This window comes from Hypanus sabinus, chromosome 27 (genome assembly GCF_030144855.1).
Source record: "Hypanus sabinus isolate sHypSab1 chromosome 27, sHypSab1.hap1, whole genome shotgun sequence".
Taxonomy (NCBI): Eukaryota; Metazoa; Chordata; class Chondrichthyes; order Myliobatiformes; family Dasyatidae; genus Hypanus; species Hypanus sabinus.
Window position 1 is genome coordinate 29,688,123 of NC_082732.1, and position 20,358 is coordinate 29,708,480.

The 20,358-nt window shown below is 41.2% G+C and overlaps 1 protein-coding gene across 2 annotated transcripts in view; it reads left to right on the top strand.

Moving 5' to 3' along the window:
* Nucleotides 1-20,358, top strand: part of rnf207b (ring finger protein 207b) — a 73,197-nt gene that overhangs the window by 43,146 nt on the left and 9,693 nt on the right. For both annotated transcript variants that reach the window (XM_059952132.1, XM_059952133.1), the window contains 7 exons: nt 4,566-4,634; nt 4,721-4,845; nt 11,225-11,411; nt 12,931-13,116; nt 17,375-17,426; nt 18,821-18,938; nt 20,102-20,197. In XM_059952132.1, coding sequence (XP_059808115.1) covers nt 4,566-4,634; nt 4,721-4,845; nt 11,225-11,411; nt 12,931-13,116; nt 17,375-17,426; nt 18,821-18,938; nt 20,102-20,197 — 833 coding nt within the window. The remainder of the gene's footprint in view (nt 1-4,565; nt 4,635-4,720; nt 4,846-11,224; nt 11,412-12,930; nt 13,117-17,374; nt 17,427-18,820; nt 18,939-20,101; nt 20,198-20,358) is intronic.

The window sequence follows — 20,358 nt, forward strand, 5'->3', positions numbered from 1 at the left end:
TCTAAGCTCATCCACCTTTCTTACAATGCTCCTAGAGGGAGAAGATAAAGTCAGATTTACCAGTATTCCTTTAGAGTAAAAGGAGTTGCAGAGGCAAGTGAGAGAGGTGCTGGCCAAATTTGATTGGAAGGGGACACAAGCAAGGCTGACAGCAAAACAGCAATGGATGGAGATCCTGGGGTTAATTCAGAAGGTACAAGTTAGATACATCCCAACGTTGAAGAAGTATTCTAAAGGGAGGATGAGGAAACCTTGACCTACAAGGGAAGTGAAAGACAGCATTAATGCAAAAGAGAGGGCATATAACAGCAAAAATTAATGGGAAGTTTGAGGATTGGGAAGCCTCTAAAAACCAACAGACCATAAAGAGAGGAAAAAAATGAAATATGAAGATAAGTGAGCAATAAGACAAGTTTTTTGTCAATTAATTATATCCAAGTATATAATGTATAAAACCATATAATGTATATAGAAATTACAAGTTTCTCTGAACCAGGGTGTTACACACATAACACATGATAACTTATGAAGGTAAGGATAAAATTTACAGATGAATTGCATATAAATAACAAACTAAAGTGTATTGATATTAAATGTTGTAGGGTACGGTACAAATTAATCAGTGACTCTTCAAATACGATGTGGCAGGGAGTTCAGAAGCCTGATGGCCTGGGGAAGAGACTGTTTCTCATCCTGACCGTTCTTGTCTTTATGCATTGGAGTCTCCTGCCTGATGGTAGAAAGTCAAAGATGATGCTGGATGGATGGGTGGGATCCTTAATAATACTAAAGGCCCTGCGTACACAGTGCTCCTGATAAATGTCCCCGATGGATGGTAGGTAGACCTCTATGATCCTCACAGCTGTTCTCACAGTCCCTAGTAGTGACTTCTGGTCTGATGCTCGACTGCTCCCATATCAGATGGAGATGTAACTTGTCAGGATGCTCTCAATGGTGCTCCTGTAAAACACAGTTAAAAATGCAAGGATGGAGGAGCCTTGCTCCACTCAATCTTCTGAGGAAGTGGAGGAGCTGCTGTGCCTTTTCGTACAGGGAGGTGATATTAAGGGTCCAGGTGACATCATCGGTGAACTCCCAGGAACTTGGTGCACTTAACTCTCTCTACGGAGGAGCCATGCCTCTGCAGAGGGGGTGGTTTGTCTGCACCTTCCTGAAATCCACAATAATTTCATCTGTCTACTCCACGTTCAGGCTTAGGTTGTTCTAGTCACACCAATCCACCAACTGCTCCATATTCTTGAAAAAGGCTAACCATTATTGTGTCATCCACAATTCTGATGACACGGTTTCAGCTGACACAGTCAAGCACCAGCAGTGTGAACAGCAGTAGGCTGAGCACACAGCCTTGCGGGTCGCCAGTGCTCAGCATAATGGGACGAGACGTTGCTGCCCACACGGACTGACTGTGGCCTTACTGTTAAGAAGTCCAGTATCGAATTGCAAAGGGAGGTGTTGAGACCCAGTGAGGACAGTTTCCCCACCAGTTTCTGGGGTACGATGGTGTAGAATGCCAAACTGAAATCTATAAACAGCAGAATGGCACCTGAGACCCCATTTTCCAGGTGAGACAGGACAGAGTGTAGGGCAGAGTCCATTGTATTATCAGTGGATCAATTTGAGCAATAAGCAAACTAGAAAGGGTCCAATGTAGCTGGGAGATAGGCTTTTATGTGCTCCATGACCAGCCTTTTAAAGCATTTCGTAATGGTTAAGCTGGCCAATAATACCAAAGAGGATACAAATGTTTTTCAGTATATTATGAGTAAATGAGAGACAAGCGTGAATAGTGGACTGTTGGAAAATGACGCTGGAGAGGTAATAATTGGGGGCAAAGAAATGGCAGATGAACTTAATAAGTATTTTGTGTCAGTCTTCACTGTGGAATACACTAGCAGTATGCCAGAAATTCGTGAATGTCAGGCCAGAAATGAGCATAGTGCGATTAGAAGAAGGTGCTTGGGAAGCTGAATGGTCTGAAGACAGATAAGTCACCTGAACCAGATGGACTACACCCCAGGGTGAGGTAGCTAAAGAGATTGTGGAGGCATTAGTAATGATCTTTCAAGAATCACTAGATTCTGGAATGATTTAAGAGGACTGGAAAATTACAAATAGCACTCCACACTTTAAGAAGGATGGGAGGGAGTAGAAAGGAAATTATATGCCAGTTAGCTTTACTTCAGTGTTTGTGAAGATGTTGGAGTCTATTATGAAGGATGCTCTTTTGGGGTACTTGGAGATGCGTGATAAAGCAGCCCAAAGTCAGCATGGTTTCCTTCAGAGGAAATCTTGCCTGACGAATCTGTTGGAATTCTTTGAGAGAGAAAAAAAAACAAGGATAGACAAAGGAGAGTCAATAGATGTTGTCTACTTGGAGTTTTAGAAGCCCTTTGACAAGGTGCTGCACATGAGGCTGCTTAACAAGATAATTGCCCATGGTATTTTAGGAAAGATAACAGCAAGGATAGAAAATTGGTTGACTGTCAGAAGGCAATGAGACCTTTTCTAGTTGGCTGCCTGTGACAAGTGATATTCTGCAGAGGTTGGTATTGGGACTGCTTCTTTCCACATTATATGTCAATCATTTGGATGATGGAATTGATGGCTTTGTGGCCATGTTTGCAAATGACACAAAGATACATGGAGGGTGAGGCAGTGTTGAACAAGCAGGGAGTCTGCAGAAGGACTTGGACAGATTAGGAGAATGGGCAAAGAAGTAGCAGATGGAAAACAGTGCAGGGAAGTCTGTGGTCATGCTTTTTGGTAGAAGAAATAAAGGCATAGACTATTTTCTAAATGGGGAGAAAATTCAGAAATCAGAAATGCAAAGGAACTTGAAAGTCCTTCTGCAAGATTCCCTGAAGGTTAACTTGCAGGTTGAGTTGATGGTAAGGAAGGAAAATGCAATGTTAGCATTCATTTCGAGAGGACTAGAATATAAGAGCAAGGATGCTGAGATTTTATAAGGCATTGGTCAGACCGCACTTGGAGTATTGTGAGCAGTTTTGGACTGCTTATTGAAGACAAGATGTGCTGGCATTGGAGAGGTCCAATGGAGGTTCATGAGAATGATTCCTGAAATGAAAGGAATTTTTAATGTATAAAAAGCATTTGATTGCTCTGGGCCTGTACTCACTGAAGTTTAGAAGAATGAGGAAGGATCTTATTGAAACCTATCAAATATTGAAAGGTCTAGACAGAGTAGATGTGGAGAGGGTGTTTCCTATAGTAAATGAGTCTAGGACCAGAGGCCACAGCCTCAGAATAGAGGGGCATCCATTTAGAACAGAAGGAATTTGTTCAGCCAAAGGTGGCGAATCTGTGGAATTGATTGCTACAGATAGCTGTGGAGGCCAAGTCATTGAGTATATTTAAAGCAGATGTTGATAAGTTCTTGGTTAGTTAGAGTGTCAAAGGTTACAGGGAGAAGGTGGGAGAATGGAGTTGAAAGGGTTAATAAGTTAGCTCTGATGGAATAAGAGAACAGACTGGATGGGCCAAATGGCCTGTTCTGCTCCTGTGTCTTATGGTCTAACTGTGACTCCTCCTAAAATTCCAAAATAAGTGGGTTATATGCAGATATTAAAAGCTCATTAGGAGATTATTACATGTATAACAACTGACCTTTTATGAAAATAAGATGTTAGTAGGATATTCCAATTATGATGCTATGGAATACAACTTTTGTTTATTTGTGTTTTCCATGCACCCCCTTCAGTCACACTCCATGCTTTGGCATCAGAGTAGTCTCAGTTAAGGCTTTTGCTGTTTAACCCTTAGTATAAGATAGCAATGTGCATTAATGCAATTTCCTTGACATAGTTATCATATCTCCAGGAGATTCACAAGAATATTATCAAAGGAACTTTAAACCCAACCTATACATGAAAATAATAGGGCAACTGATCAAAAACTGGTCAAAGGCCAGGTTTTAAAGAAATGTATAGGTAGGTCTCATGGGGAGGATTCTGATTTCCGATCTGTCATCATGCCAGCTCATTTAACCTAACTCTCTTGGATCTGTCACTGACCATTGAAATGAATGCAATCTCTGAACCTGTGTAGTTTGAACCAGACATGGGTTAAATACCCAGATTTCCAAATGTGTCTATGGAAAATTCTAGAAAGGTGTCATGCTGGACTGCGTCAGAAATCAAATAACACCAGGCAAGGTCGGGTTAGCTGTTTTCATTTATTCTGTATAGTGCCCAGTACTTTCATAAATGGAAGTGCTATTTGTTAAGGATATTTGGGGTAGGTTGCCAACTTTCCAGGGTTGGGCTAATGTCTGCAGGAATTGAAGATTAGTCCCCAGCATGTTGCTGCAGGCAACTTGTAGGAAAAGGCGCACAAGTTTACATTAAAGATTTTTGTTACTATTCTTTGAATGGTTTTATCTATTAGTTGAAAGATATTAGAAACAAGCTGTTTGACTATGTAGAGCATTTGGAGATAGAAGAACCCATGAAACCACTATGTCCAGCTAGAGTTGACAGCCCTAATCTGCAGGAAGAATTTCAGGCATTTTTTTTCTTTCTTTGTAGCAACTGATGGAAAGGCTCCAGAAGATTGTTAAACTCCCCCATCACTTGAGGCCAACACAAAGCAGCAAGGTAAAATCGAATTAGTCATTCCTGAACTTTGGTAATTGCACTTCATCGAGAAAGTAAAGTTTAAGCTGAGAGAATTTCTTTTTCAGATCAACACAGAGTACAGGTCAGAGTTTGCAAGATGTCTTGAACCTCTGCTCTTCCTGAGCCAACGGCGTTCCGGATCAGTGACAGGCGGCGGCTCAGGGACAGGCATTAACAATGGATCCGGAATGTAAGGACAACAACATTGATGGAATTGTATCTTGGATTTATATGGAGCCTTAAATGTGGTAAAAAAAATTCTGTCTGTAATAGCGTAATGGGAGGGATGACAGAAAGATTGATGTTACGGAGTATCTTAAACAAGAAATGAGAGGTAAAGTGGAAAGGTTTAAGGATACAATTTAAGAAAACAGGGCAGCTGAAAGTTTGGTTGTTAAAGGAGGAGCAATGAAATCAGGGGTGTACAAGAGAACAAGAGGTACCAGAGTTGGATAAAGGGAAAAATCACAAGTTTTGGGCTAGAGGAGATCTCAAGGATTAGAAGGGAGATGTCAAGGAGAGATTTAGAAATGAAATTAATGATCAAAAATATCACACAACTAAATCACTGAAGAGATGTGGGCAGGCCTGAAGACTTACTTAAGTAATGGGAATTAGGAGATTGCTGGCTTTCTTAGAAGCTTTTGGTCTTGTGTCAATTTAGAACATAAAACATCAAATAGTGTAGCCCAGGAACAGGTCCTTTGGCCTATAATGTCCATGCCGAACATGATTCCAATTTATATTAAATCCCTTCTACCTACAAATGACCCATATCCCTCCATTCACTGCATGTTGAAGTGTCTATCTAAAATCATCTTAAGCACTTCTATTGTACCTGCTTCCACCACTACTCTTGGCAGCTCTTTCCACCCTGTTTCAAAAGAAGAACTTGCCCTGTACATCACTTTACACTTCCCTCTCCACCTTAAATGCATGTATTCTGGTCTGAGGCAAAAAACATATTCTGACTGTCTACCCTATATATGCTCCTCATAAATTTATAAACTTTTATCAGGTCTCCCCTGTGCCTCTAACAGTCCAGAGTTTGTCCAACCTAGGCTTACATCTCAAATCCTCTAATCCAGGTGGCATTCTGGCATATCGCTTCCATGTCCTTTGTTAAGTCTGGGGTGACCAGAATCTCCAAGTGTGTCTAACCAAGTTTTTATGAACTTCAACATGACTTCCTGACTCTTATATTCAAAACCCTGACCATGAAGGAAGCATACCAAACAGCTTTTTTTTTAAAAAAACTGCTTTACTTGATAATATTCCACCTTGTACAAAAGCAAGGATTATCCTTTGATACAAAATGGTTCTGAAGACACTGTTGATGCTGTGTATCTCCTCTAAAAGCCCTCAGAATCGGAAACAGGTTTAATGTCATTAGCATATGTCCTGAAATTTTTTAACTTTGTGGCAGCAGTACAATGCAATACATAGGGGGAAAATGGTGAATTACAGAAAGCATGCACAGTACATATATATCGAATTGTTAAATTGAATGAGTAGTGCAAAAACAGCAATCAAAATAGTAGTGAATTAGTGTTCATGGTTTCAGTGAGCATTCAGAAATTGTATGGCAGAGGGGAAGGAACTGTTCCTTAATCACTGAGTGTGTGCCTTCAGGCTTCTGTACCTCCTTCCTGATGGTAACAGTGAGAAGAGGGCATGTTCTGGGTGGTGGGGGTCCTTAATGATGGACATCACCTTTTTGAGTTGTCTTGGATACTATGGAGACTAGTACCCATGATGAAGCTGACTGATTTTACAACTCTGCAGCTTACTTCAATCCTGTGCAGTAGCGCCCCCCCCCCCACCCCCACAGCAGGACAGTGATGCAGCTTACTTTGTCTTTGGTTTTATTCTGCTTGGTTCAGTTGGACCCCGAAGAGTGGGATACTTGGTGAAACTTCTACACAAACAATCTAGCCAAATTTGCCCAATTCAGTGTATTTATAATTCAGTTCTTTTCTGATTCATAGGGCTCGTGCCTTCTGTAGGGTTTGGTCATGTATTCAGAGGCATCTGATTATTTTCACATCCATTGTGCCCAAACGCACATTCCAATCTTCTCCCTAAAATGCTATTCTTGTTCCATTCCTTCATCACCTGGCTGCACAAAACATCATATTCTTCTACCACACATCTGCCACTTATTCTTACCATCTTGCAGGTCCTTCAGTTATTTGCTTTATCCCAGGGATAGATTAGCATTATTTGTCACATGTATGCCGAAACATTGAAGCATGCGGTGAAATGCATCATTTTGTGTCAACGACCAACACAGTCTGAGGATTATGCTGGGTGCAGCCAACAAGCATCGCCACGCTTCCAGTGCCAATAGAGCAAGCCACAACACACTAACGCTAACCATATGTCTTTGGGTTATGAGAGGAAACCAAAGCACCTGGAGGAAACCCATGCAGTCATGGGGAGAACCCTCAAGGTCCTTACAGGCAATGCTGGAATCGAACCATAATTTTCCGATTGCTGGCACTGTAAAGTGGTTGCACTGACCATTAGGCTACTGTGCCATGATATTTTAGCAAGAAAAGCTCGGCAGTGCCCCATCTACAAAACTGAAGAATCAGCTGAAGAAGTCGGGGGTGGACAAGGCTGTGTGATGCCACAGCATACTCTGCAACTCTGTACCTCTTGGTTACTTTTCCACCTCAGCCCCACTTTCTCGCATTATCCCCGCTCACTGATCTCAGGCTGAATAAATTTAGCAATTGAACATCCACAGATTCTGGGTAGGCAACTGCAAAAGATTCACAGCTCACTGGAACAAAAGAACTTATCGATCCAAATCCATAATGACTGGTCCCTTATCCTCCATCTCTGAAGTCAAGACTTTTCAGCCAATTGAAACAATCTCTTAACAACTGTTCTGCAAGCCCTCTAAACTTTTCATTCGTTTCACTGAGATCTTTCAGCACTGGGGAGAATAAAGGCTAATTCTGCTATAGGTCATTAGATTCAACCTTATTTAAAAAATGAGAGAGTATAGCTGAGAGCTTTTCTATGGAGTGGTATCAACCTCCAATAATGAAGCTTTAGAAACATCTGCAATTCACCTTGGTTTTGCATGCAGTAGTTTGGGCTCACATTTGTGTTGCATACACGACTGCACATGTTCTATAATGCTCTGCTAATGCATTCGTGTGCAATTCAGTGTATCAAATACTGTATGTGCAGCCTTTACTTGTCTACAGTGCAACTGCATTCCTTCAGCTAACAGGTGGTGCTCTGAATACATGGAATAATTTTATTTCCAAGTTGTGACTGCCAAATCTCACAGTTCTTGGAAATGTAGATATAAAACTGTGGTGAGCTGTGCTATTGTGCAGACCATGAGTGCTGGGCACGGCTACACATTCCAGAAAGCAGCAAGCCCACTTCAATCCTTACTTTATATTCTTTACTCTGTACTTCCTTTTTTCACACTCACAACAGAGTAATACTCAAACTGTAAGCTGTTATTCAGTAACTTCATGAGATAGGTGGTTAACCATAACTACCTGCTCGATCCTCTCCTGCACAGTCTAATTAGTCAGAAGCACTGTGGGCGATTTGTCTTTAGGATCTGTTTACCTTCTACAGCTGATGTACAGAAATCCAGGCCCACTATTTTGGAGAGGAGCAGGTTAGTGCGGGTGGGTATTTATCCCTTAGCTAACAACAAAACTCACACTTTATATGTCATGTTTTAGAGCCTTATTGTGTGCAACATGATTTGTAGCTACTCTTCAAAGGTATATTATTGATTATAAAGTGCTTTAGGGTGTATTGGATGCCATGCACATGCAAATTCCTTCTTGTTTAACCTGTTTCATATACCTTTGAGGCAATCTTTCAAGTGCAAAAGTGCAGTGAATTTTTCGGAGGATGAAACATCCTGAACACCACTTTTGCTTTGTGTAACCTCTCAATAAGGCAGCCTTTTATAGTCAATGTGTCAGTACAGATTAGCATGTTATCTTCTCTTTGCAAAGCAATGATGTGAATCCCAATTATTTTCCACATAAATCCTATGTCATGCTTAGCCCCCAGTTTCTTCTGGGAATGATTGACCGGCATCTCCAGTGGCAGAGTGAGACCTCAGGAGCAAGACCTTGCCTGTTGCCACTATTTTTATCAGAATTTCAGGGAACTCTCTCGGACACAATTCACTGGGATTGTTTATATTTAGTCTCGTTGATGTCAGTGTGTCCCTCACAATGTGAAATAGTTACACGAGAACTCAGACAGAGGGGAACATTAAGGGGACTGTGATTTGGAAAAAGCAAGATTGCTGTGAGAGATTTCAAAGCAGAATTCTGTATTACTGAAAGATTGGGCACTAGAGGCAGTTCCTTTGCAGGTAGGTTGCTGATTATGATTTAACTTGCTGATCAATATGCTTGAGCTTCTTGTCCTTCATGCTGTTAAGGTTTAAAACCTCATCTGCACATCTTTTACTGCATGCTGTGGTTGCATAGTTACTAGCCCACTTTCACTGAGTGCAAACCAATGAACAATTGCTCCTAATTTTCAGCGAGCATCCACTTTTCCCATTACAGGTAGTTATTTTTCTGGTACATTTAAGGATCAGGTGTATCAGGTAAAGCTTCGTAGCAACCTCAAGCTGAAGGGGCTTGAGGCAGCCCCGAATTTCCAGCCAGTTGGCTTTACTTCATACTTACAGCATTTGGCTCAGTACTTCATTTTCCTCATGAAAGCTTCCTCACGGTTGGAAGCCAGTGTAACCATATCTTAAAATATATTGTCTAGGATCACTTTCAACTATTTCCATCTGCCATCTGCCTCAACACCATTTTCCCGAAACCCTCACCCCAGCCTAGGAGACTGTACTGTTGTTTTGACAGTTCCTTGTCTAGATGTTGGTGATTTAGTAGCTGCCCCAATGGTTAGTTCAGTTTATCCAGTGAATGAAAGGAAATAGGGATTTACACTTGTATAGCATCTTTTCTGTCCCTTTTAGATTTCACCAAAGTGCTTTGCAGCCAATAAACTGTTGTAAAGTGACTAAACTCCACACTATCAGCTTAATGATCAGTCTGCAAAGAAGAAAAGCAATTAAGCTAAAAGAGGTGTGATGCATTGAGGGGTGGGGGGGGGGGTGGTGAAACAGGCTCAAATTTAATGTTCCAAACCATTAATTTAAACTGCTTGCTGGATTGGATTTAAATGTTGTCACCAGAAATGGACAATCTGCCAGCACTCATCTGAGTTGATTTGAGGGAGAAAATAAAGACTCTTACTTATTCAGCATTTTTCACAAACTCATTAATATCTAAACACCGTTTACAGCCAAATATGTATTCACTTGAAGGTTAAGCCACTTTTGTACTGTCTGAAAAATAGCAATTAATTTACACCCTGTAAAGCCACGTGCACTACAACATAATAAAAGGAAGATAATCCTTTTTAATATATGAAAAGCAAACTTGGGGAGGTGCGGGGGGGGGGGGGGGGTGGTCAGGCAGCAACTGTGAAGGAGAAAGGAGGGTTGATGTTTTGAGTTGGGACCCTGCATGAGGACTGAGAAGCTGGTATGTGATCCATCAATTAATCAGCTTCTATCTTACCCCTACCTCTCAATTCTGTACAGAGGCTGGTAGGTGATAGATGAAATCAGGTTGTGGAGAAAAGATAAGTGCTGGTGAGGGCAGTGGAATCTGGCTGGGAAGGGGAGCTGCGAGGTGATAGATGGAAGTAGCAGAAATAAAAGCAAATGGCGATTGTGTTGGGAAGGGAGAAGGGCATAAACTGAGGCTGCTAGGTAATGGACCCAGATAATGGAAAGATGATGGGCATATTGAACCAAACAGGAGAGGAAAAGTAAATAGGGAGGAAGCTCTTGGTAGATAGGTTTGTGGGTGATAGGTAAGTGCGGCCAGTTGAGGGAGAGTGATGAGCCTAGACTACGAGACTGGGAAGGATGGAAAATGTCAGCAGTGGGATTGGAAATTAATTCAATGGGTTGGGGACTTAGCTGAGGGGGTGTATCGTACCCATATGCAATATAGTTCTTTCTAGTTTGCAGTTGGCTTCACCATGACAGTGGAAAAGATGCTGGAATGGGAAGAGACGTTTAAGTGCAACCAGAATTTTCCCAGTGATGCAAACATTAAGTTTCCCAGTTTCTCCATCCCTCCCTCTCTGGCTCCATCACCACAGCATCCTCTGCCCGCCTGGTTCTGATTATCGTCCTTCCCTCTTGATCCCATTTCCTTTCCTACTGCCACGTACTGTAATCTTTCCTGTTTCCTCTCATTCTTGGCCTTCAACCTGAAACATAAACTTAAATATTTTGCTTTCACAGATGCTGCTTGACCTGCTTCTGAAACTAAATGGAATATTGAATTTGATCTAGTGCTAACTCTCACCATGTAAATGTAATTCTTCATATAAACTGTCCAAAGCCTGCGATATAATTTTGTTTGGAATTATGTTTTGATGACATAAAAGTCTGTATCCAAAATGTGCATTTTTTCTTTTGCAATTTTTTATCTTCTGCCTTTAACTGTATTCGATATTCTTTGCCTTTTGAAAACAAGGAACCTAGTGGGAGCAAACGCATTTCCAGCCTCTGGCTCTCCTGCATCCCTGAGGGACATGTCCCTGACAAATGCTGTGACGTGCAAGCCTACCTCCCATCGCTACATCAGCACCAAGGTCCTGCTGGCAGAGGGAGGGCACAGCCCCTTCATGGAGCATTGCCGGAATTATGAAAATACTTTCAGGGTAAGGGAAATTGTTTAAATTCAGCAACAGCCCGAAAAGCGGGTTTACAAGAAGCCCTCAGCATAGCTGATATTATCTGATGGAGTGTCTTTGAGACTCATTGTCAGCCCAGTAGGAAGAAAAAATTTCCATTTATTGCATCTTTCTTAACTTTACAATATCTCAAAGTATTTTGTAAATGCTGAAGTACTCTTGAAAAGTGTAGTGTAAAAAGCAGGTCAATCTGCTTAAGAGCTTGTTGATGCCACTTGTAGCTACCATCTGCAGAAACTGGTAAGCAGCTATTGTTCAGGACCAACAAATCATGCCTATTTATTGGAACAATAAATGATTAGGTGTTCAGGATATAATTAGATATCTAGTATTGCTATGCATATGTGGTATTCTTGGTTGGATTAGATCATGTGCACTACACACTAAATGTTGGAGGAACTCAGCAGGTCAGGCAGCATCTACAGAGTCCTAATGAAGTGTCTTAGCCCAAAACGTCAACTGTTCATTTCCCTCCACAGATACTGCCAAAAGATTCACTGCCCCCGGGTAAAGAACTATTTTTTCACCTCTGGTCAGAATAGTCTCTCGTATTTTAAGACTGTAACTTCTGGTTCTAGGCACCTAGCTCAGGGAAACACTAACTCTGTATCTACCTTAAGTCACAAAAGTATTTTATACATTTCAATTAGAGAACTCGTCATCTTTCAATCTATGCTTAGACCCATTCTGCTTAATATAATAAACCTTCCACTTCAGGAATCAAACTGATAAACTTCAGATCAGCCTAAGTAATTAGTCTTCATGGTGGGACTTCCGTTCATGATTTCCCAAGGTTTGGGGAACTACCCTCTGAGACATTGCTGAGATGAGCCAGAATAAACATGGCTCTGCACTTACAAACAGATATAATTCACTAAATCATTGGTTCACAGTCTGTCGGCAGCATCCTTTACTGAATTAGAGATCTAGAGTTACTGTTGCAACATTGGAGGCATACTTGGTATTCCATTAGTGACCATTCCTCCCAACATCTATAAAATAAAGATTTTAACTAAATATTAGAACATTCAAGGGAGGGTCATATGAGCATATGAAGGGAATAGAATTTCATACTGATACATGTAGATGAGGAACAGAGAGGCTCAAGTGGAACGTAAATCTTAACATGGACTTGTTGAGCCAAATAGCCTGTTACTGTGCTCCTTCTCGATCAAAATTAGATAATAGGTTACTAAGAACAGTTTAAGAAAAAGGTATTTGGTGATTTTGAGGTGAATGGAGACGGGGTTTGTTCTGTGAACTTATGTAGATTTCATGAGCAGAAGTTCTTCCAGCATTGCTGGTAAATCAGTATTTTAAGCAGAATGTTACCAACAGTTAGGAAGCATCAGGAAAGATGTATAAGAGAAACATTGATTTTGAGTAAGACAAATTCCAAGTGAGGGGAGGGATCATGTATTCAATTTTTCTCATTATTACACTGATGTATCAATTGATAGAGTCAGTAATTGTTTTATGTACCCAGGCCCTACAGACAGAACTTCAGACACTGAAAGACCAGGTGCAAGAGATGCACCGTGATCTGACTAAACACCACTCACTCATCAGGACAGATGCAATGGGAGAGATCCTACAGAAATCCCTGCAAATGGACACTCAGATTTCCTCCCAATACTCCTCTGTGGAGACCATGAGGACTATGTTTGAAGAGGTATGTTCACTGTTCCACTAGAGGTTTTCTTGTGTTGTGTGTGTGCATTTTTTGTTGTTGTGCTCCACCAACAGAAGGATGTTGTTTAATGTTTGGGAATTGAATACTTTCCATTCAAAGACATTGTATCAGGAACAAGCACTCTTGGGTGAAAACATCCTATTTTACACACCTCATCCCATTGAGGCTCTTACACCATGGCTAACTTGTATCTTACCTCCATATGACAGCCGTGATCCAAATCATCAGCTAGGGTGCACCAGTAGCGCAACAGTTAGCACAATGCTATTACATCTCAGGATGTCGGTGTTTGGAGTTCAATTCTGACACCATCTGTAAGAAGTTTATACGTTCTACCCATGACTGTGCGGATTTCCCTTGGGTGCTCTAGTTTCCTCCCACAGTCCAAAAGACGTACTGGTTAGTAGGGTAATTGGTCATTGTAAATTGTCCTCTGATTAGGCGAGGGTTAAATAAGGGGTTGATGGATGGCATGGCTCATTGGGCCAGATGGGCCTATTTCACTGTATTTCTAAATAACTAAAAGAATTAAAGTTTCTTAAATATATAAGCCATAATTTTCTATCTTGAAAGTTTTATGGCCCTGTGTATCCAGACCTCTTTCTGTTGGATTGAATTCCAATATTCTCTGTCCCTTTCTAGAAAGTGTGCTTTCTGATTTAGAAATATAGGAACATCAGAAGTAGGGTCAAGAGTAGGCCATAGGGCCCTTCAATCCTGTTGCACCATTCAATACAAACTTGGCAGATTAGCTATGTCAATACCATATTCTTGCTCTGACCCTTTACCTCTTGACAACTTTTGTATCCAGAAATTTATATATCTCCTTTTAAATACAAGGTAACTTGTCCTCTGCACCCCACTGTGATAGCAAATTCCACAGGTTCACCATCCTCTTGAGTAAAGAAATTTCACCTAATTTTTGTCCTAAATTTCATTCTGGAACTTAGCAAACTTAGAGTGCTTAGCAAAAGGTGCAATATAAATAGAGATCTGTCTTTATCTCTCACCATTTAGAGCTTTTGCTTTCAGAATTCATGCCAGACCTCTCTACTGAACCCTGTACTTTTCCAATGATACTTAAACTCCAATTCACATATCATCAGAGTTATACTGCATGGAAACAGAGCCTTTGCCCCAATCACATATGCTAACCTAGATGTTCAACCAATCTAGTCCCATTTGACTGTGTTTGACCCATGTCCCCCTAATCCTTTCCTATCTGCCTTTCTGTCTTCTGACCAATGATATACCCTCACAGTTTTTCCTTAATTAGTGCATGATTTTGCTACTGTACCTTTGATAGACACTCAATGTCCACATTATAGGTACCTCCAGTAACTAATAAAGTGGGTACTGAGTGCATGGTCATGTTCTTCTGCTGCTGTAGCCGATCCACTTCAAGGTTCAATGTGTTGTGTGTTCAGAGATGTTCTTCTGCACACCACTGTTGTTACTGTCACCTTCCCGTTGGCTTGAACCAATTTGGCCATTCTCCTCTGATCTCTTTCATTAACAAGGTGTTTTTGTCCACAGAACTGTTGCTCACTGGAAGTTTTTTTGTTTTTTGCACCATTCTCTATAAAGTCTAGAACAAGGGTTCCCAACCTGGGGTCCACATACCCCTCAGTTAACGGTAAAGCTCATTGGATCTGGAAACTTGTGTGTGAAAATCCCAGGAGATCAACAGTTCCTGAGATACTCAAACCACCCTTTCTGGCCACATTCCATGACCAAGGTCACTTAGATCACATTTCTTTCCAAGTCTGATGTTGGGTTTGAAAAGATGAACCTCTTCACCATGTCTGCATGCTATTATGCATTGATTTGCTGCCACAATTGTCTGATTAGATATTTGCATTAACAATAGATAGAAACACAGAAACATAGAAAACCTACAGCACAATACAGGCCCTTCGGCCCACAAAGTTGTGCTGAACATGTCCCCTACCTTAGAAATTACGAGGCTTACCCATAGCCCTCAAATGCCTTGCTGAAATCCATATACACCACATGTACTGCTCTTTCTTCATCAATGTGTTTAGTCACATCCTCAAAAAATCCAATCAGGCTCGTAAGGCTGGACCTGCCCTTGACAAAGCCATGCTGACTATTCCTAATCATATTATACCTCTCCAAATGTTCATAAATCCTGCCTCTCAGGATCTTCTCCATCAACTTAACAACCACTGAGGTAAGACTCACTGGTCTATAATTTCCTGGGCTATCTCTACTCCCTTTCTTGAATAAAGGAACAACATCCGCAACCCTCCAATCCTCCGGAACCTCTCCTGTCCCCATTGATGATGCAAAGATCATCGCCAGAGGCTCAGCAATCTCCTCCCTTGCCTCCCACAGTAGCCTGGGGTACATCTCATCTGGTCCTGGTGACTTATCCAACTTGATGCTTTCCTAAAGCTCCAGCACATCCTCTTTCTTAATATCTACATGCTCAAGCTTTTCAGTCTGCTGCAAGTTATCACTACAATCACCAAGATCCTTTTCCATAGTGAATACATAAGTAAAGTATTTATTAAGTACCTCTGCTATTTCCTCCAGTTCCATACATACTTTCCCATCGTCACACTTGATACATCCTATTCTTTCACACCTTGCTCTTCACATACTTGTAGAATGCCTTGGGGTTTACCTTAATCCTGCCTGCCAAAGCCTCCTCATGGCCCCTTCTGGCTCTCCTAATTTCCTTCTTGAGCTCGTTATTCGTGGCCTTATAATCTTATAGATCTGTAACATTATCTAGCTCTCTGAACCTTTTGTAAGCTTTTCTTTTCTTCTTGACTAGATTTATTACAGCCTACGTACACCACGGTTCCTGTACCCTACCATAACTTCCCTGTCTCATTGGAACGTACCTATGTAGAACTCCACACAAATATCCTCTTAACATTTGCCACATTTCTTCCGTACTTTTCCCTGAGAACATCTGTTTCCAATTTCCTGCCTGATAGCTTCATAATTCCCCTTACTCCAATTAAATGCTTTTCTAACTTGTCTGTCCCTATCTCTCTCCAATGCTACTGTAAAGGAGATAGTGTAGCGATGTACTACATACAGAGCTAGAAACGACGACACGCAGTCGTTTCGAGACTAGTTTATTCAAACTTTGCAGTGCTGGCTTTTAATCCCTAACTCCCACCCTCTCCGGGCAGAAATGACGTCGGAGGTGCATTACCAAAGTCTCTCCCAGCGCACGGGCTATTTGTGAGCTGGTTCACCTGCGCAGAAAGTGGGTCACCACAATAGAATTATGCTCACTATCTCCAAAATACTCTCCCACCAAGAGATCTGACACCTGACCAGGTTCATTTCCCAATACCAAATCAAGTACAGCCTCTCCTCTTGTAGGCTTATCTACAGATTGTGTCAAGAAACCTTCCCGAACACATCTAACAAACTCCACCCCATCTAAACCCCTTGCACTGTCCCAATTAAAATCTCCCATCACGACAGCTGTGTTATTATTACACCTTTCCAGGATCTGTTTCCCTATCTGCTCCTTGATTTCCTGTTACTATTGGGTGGCCTATAAAAAACACCCAGTAAATTTATTGACCCCTTCCTGTTCCTAACCTCCACCCACAAAACCTCTGTAGACATTCCCTCCATGGCATCCACCTTTTCTGCAGCCGTGACCCCATCTCTAATGAACAGTGCCACACCCCCACCTCTTTTGCGTCCCTCCCTGTCCTTTCTGAAACATCTAAAACCCAGCACTTGAAGTAACCAATCCTGTCCCTGAGCCATCCAAGTCTCTGTAATGGCCACCAATAGCTCCAAGTACTGATCCACGCTCTAAGCTCATCCACTTTGTTCACAATGTTCCTTGCATTAAAATAGACACTCCTCAAACCTTTGGTCTGAGCATGTCCCTTCTCTTGTCACCTGCCTATCCTCCCCCTTGCACTGACTACAAGCTTTGTCTATTTGTGAGCAAACCTCCCCTCCCCCGGTCCCTTCAATTCGGTTCCCACCCAACAATTCTAGTTTAAACTCTCCCCAGCAGCCTTAGCAAACCTCCCTGCCAGGATATTGGTCCCACTGGGATTCAAGTGCAACCTGTCCTTTTTGTACAGGTGTACCTAATAAAATGGCCACTGAGTGTAATTTGAGGCATTTTATCTAAATTAAAGGGACCAAGTAAGTGCAAGTTGTTATGAAATATGTTGTGCTTTTACGAAGGATAAACTAATGCTCATGTTTCTGCTATGGTCTTCAGGTTTGGGAGGAAACCTATCAGAGAGTTGCAAACGAGCAAGAGATTTATGAAGGTACAGATGCAAGTTATGTCCATTTCTCTCCCACACATTGCTGGCTGGGTTATTTCTTCCAATAAAAATTTATTGCACCAATGCTTAAAAAAGAGGTCAAAGAGATAAGATCTAAAGTTTCAGCGAAACTTTAGTAGAATTTGTCAAATGCACCTCCAATTTTTTTTAAATTTACCCAGTCCACACAACTACAGCAAACTTAGTAACATAGTCCAGTTGTCAGGAATATGCACTGTTTTGTTGAGGTAGTTCTGATGTGACATTAGATGGGATGCAGAAAGTAAAATGACTGAATTACAGTGGATTCTGGTTAATTGGGTCATCGGTTAATCGGGGCAGGCATTTATTTGGGACAACTCAAACAAAAATAAATTGAAAAATTAGTTGGGATTCCCTTCATTTATTTGGAACATTTACCACTTAAGTGGGGCCGGACACTGTTGCCGAAGTTTCTAACTAGCGTCAGTCGTATGCACTTGTATTGCTGTTAGACGCTACACTGTGCTTTGAGTGAACATTTTTTAAGTAGCATCAGTTGTGTGTTTGTGTTCAAAAAGCAGTGATATTTGTCACTGATGATTGGCAAGAAATAAGCAGTAAGACAGTTCAAACTGCATCACTCACTGCAGTTTCAAGCATTCAGACTTGGAAATGTCAGAAATGGCCGGGACTGAAAATAAAAACTATTTCTCTTATTCAATAAGTTAGGTATTGACAATCATCTTGAATGTTAGAATTAAAATGAAGGATGCATTCATCTCAAGCTTTGTATGAAGGCAGTCCATTATTGGTGTCTGTGATGATGTTGATCATTTACAGTAAATCAAAAGAACACGACAGATGAATTCCATTGTCAATAACTATGAGGAGCCAATGAAGTTTTATAATGCTGTCAGAGTTATTGCGTTTTAATTTGTTCTCCATTTCATTTGAATACATAAATTGTTACTCACTTAAATGGTAGTTTGTCATTTTTATCGCTTTGAACCATTCCCATGAAACCATTTAAATGGAACAACTGCTTAAATGGGTGAAAATGTACTGATCCTGATGTGTTTCAGAATCCACTATATTTGGATCTGCCATCTGCTTTGCATGCTCTGATCTTACTCCTTTATAAATACCCTAAACATACATTCTGTGTAGGTGCGCATCCACAAGATGCACTTTACCCCCCTCCCCAGGACTACTTGGGTAGCGTGTCACAAGCCCACAATTTTGTTCATCTAGAAGGACAAGGGCAGCAGGTGAACAGAAATACCATCACTTAAATCGAGCTTCTCTCCAAATTCCAGACACAATAACACAAGTCTGTTTCCTCATTCCCCAACCACACTGCACATGACTAACATACATCCAGAATTCTCATGTAGCTTGCACATTTTATCTTTAAGCACAACTTCATGATCTGATGCTACTCAAGCAAGAAAACCTGTACCTAACGACAATCACCCGCCAAATCAGCCCATACATTCGCTCGATTGCCAAAGTGAAGGAACGCCTGGAACCCAGGTGAGATACATTTATTGTTATTACTTTTGTTCTCCACCATCAACTCTGTACTCTTCTTTCCCCAGTGTTCCCGAGCTAGTATGGACATAAGTCATGTCCTTTGCTAGCCCTTCTTCATTAAAGTCATGTTATTTCCTGCTGAGAAACTTCACAGCCAGGGCTTACTGGACTGCAGTTAAGTACAAGTAATTAACCCCAAGCAGAGATCACTCTGTGATTGAAAGTGGGAACCTAGACTAAACGTGTGCTCATTGAATTTCTTACCTAGAATGAGTTCCAGTAGATGCTGTGATCAGTCTTTATCTTCCTCTTCTGAGCTTCAAGGTGTTCAACTGCTAAGCTAACATTAATGAGTGCCTCCTCGTTGCTTTTTTGTCAATGTTGTCTGTGTTATAGTTCTCTATGCACTTGGCACAGTAGAGTAGCAATTTGCACAACACTTCATAGCATCAGCTGTATGATTGGGATTCAATTCCTGCCACTGTCTGTAAGGAGTTTGTAAGTTCTCCCCATGACCACGAGGGTTTCCTCCCACATTCCAAAGACGTACGGTTAGAAGTAGAGCTGGTGAGTTGTAGGCATGCTGTGTTACTGCCAGAAGTTTGGTGACACTTGTGGGCTGCTCAGCATCACCCTCACTCATTTGATCTGATGGAAATGACACATTGCACTGCACGTTTCAATGTAAATGTGACAAATAAAGCAAATCTCTATGTTGTGTTTGCTCACCTATTACTACTATTGAGATTCTGAGCCTGGAGATAGAACAAGGCTGGAACATGGAATATGAATCTATTGAGCAAAGCACTCAGCCGAACTCAACGCTGCAACCAGAGCACGACTACATAAAGGTCAGGAAGAACATTTGAGAGGCTGCCCGGAACAATAATCAATAAGAGAAAGTCAGCCTGGGATTGATTGACAGCTGACCAATAGGCATTAGTTGCTCTCAGCTTGCCGTAATACTCTGTTTCATGTGTCACCAGATTATGTTGGACTTACAGCACAGAAATAGCCCAGAACGATCATAAGCTCTAAATAGGTTTCTTCCTGCACTTCTTAATTTCACTTTGCATTCCCTTCTAGTAGAATAAAATTTCACTTCATCCTTGACTTTATTACAGCTCTCTTAATGAAATTTGCACCTTGCTTGTTGTTGGCAGACTTAAAGAGCCAAAGGAAGTGAAGGATGACAGAACAGATAACATGTTGAAGATTTATGATGAAGGCTCTATTATGACTTCAGATGGGCAGTACAGGTAGGATTTCATCTGCTAACTTTCATGCCTATCTTCACAAATGTAATTGGTGAATACCAGACCCATTTAGATCAGCAAAGATATATATTTCTGTAGCACCTTTTATACCCAAGGTAATCCAAAAACAGTTTACAATTAAATACTTATGAAGGATACCCTTT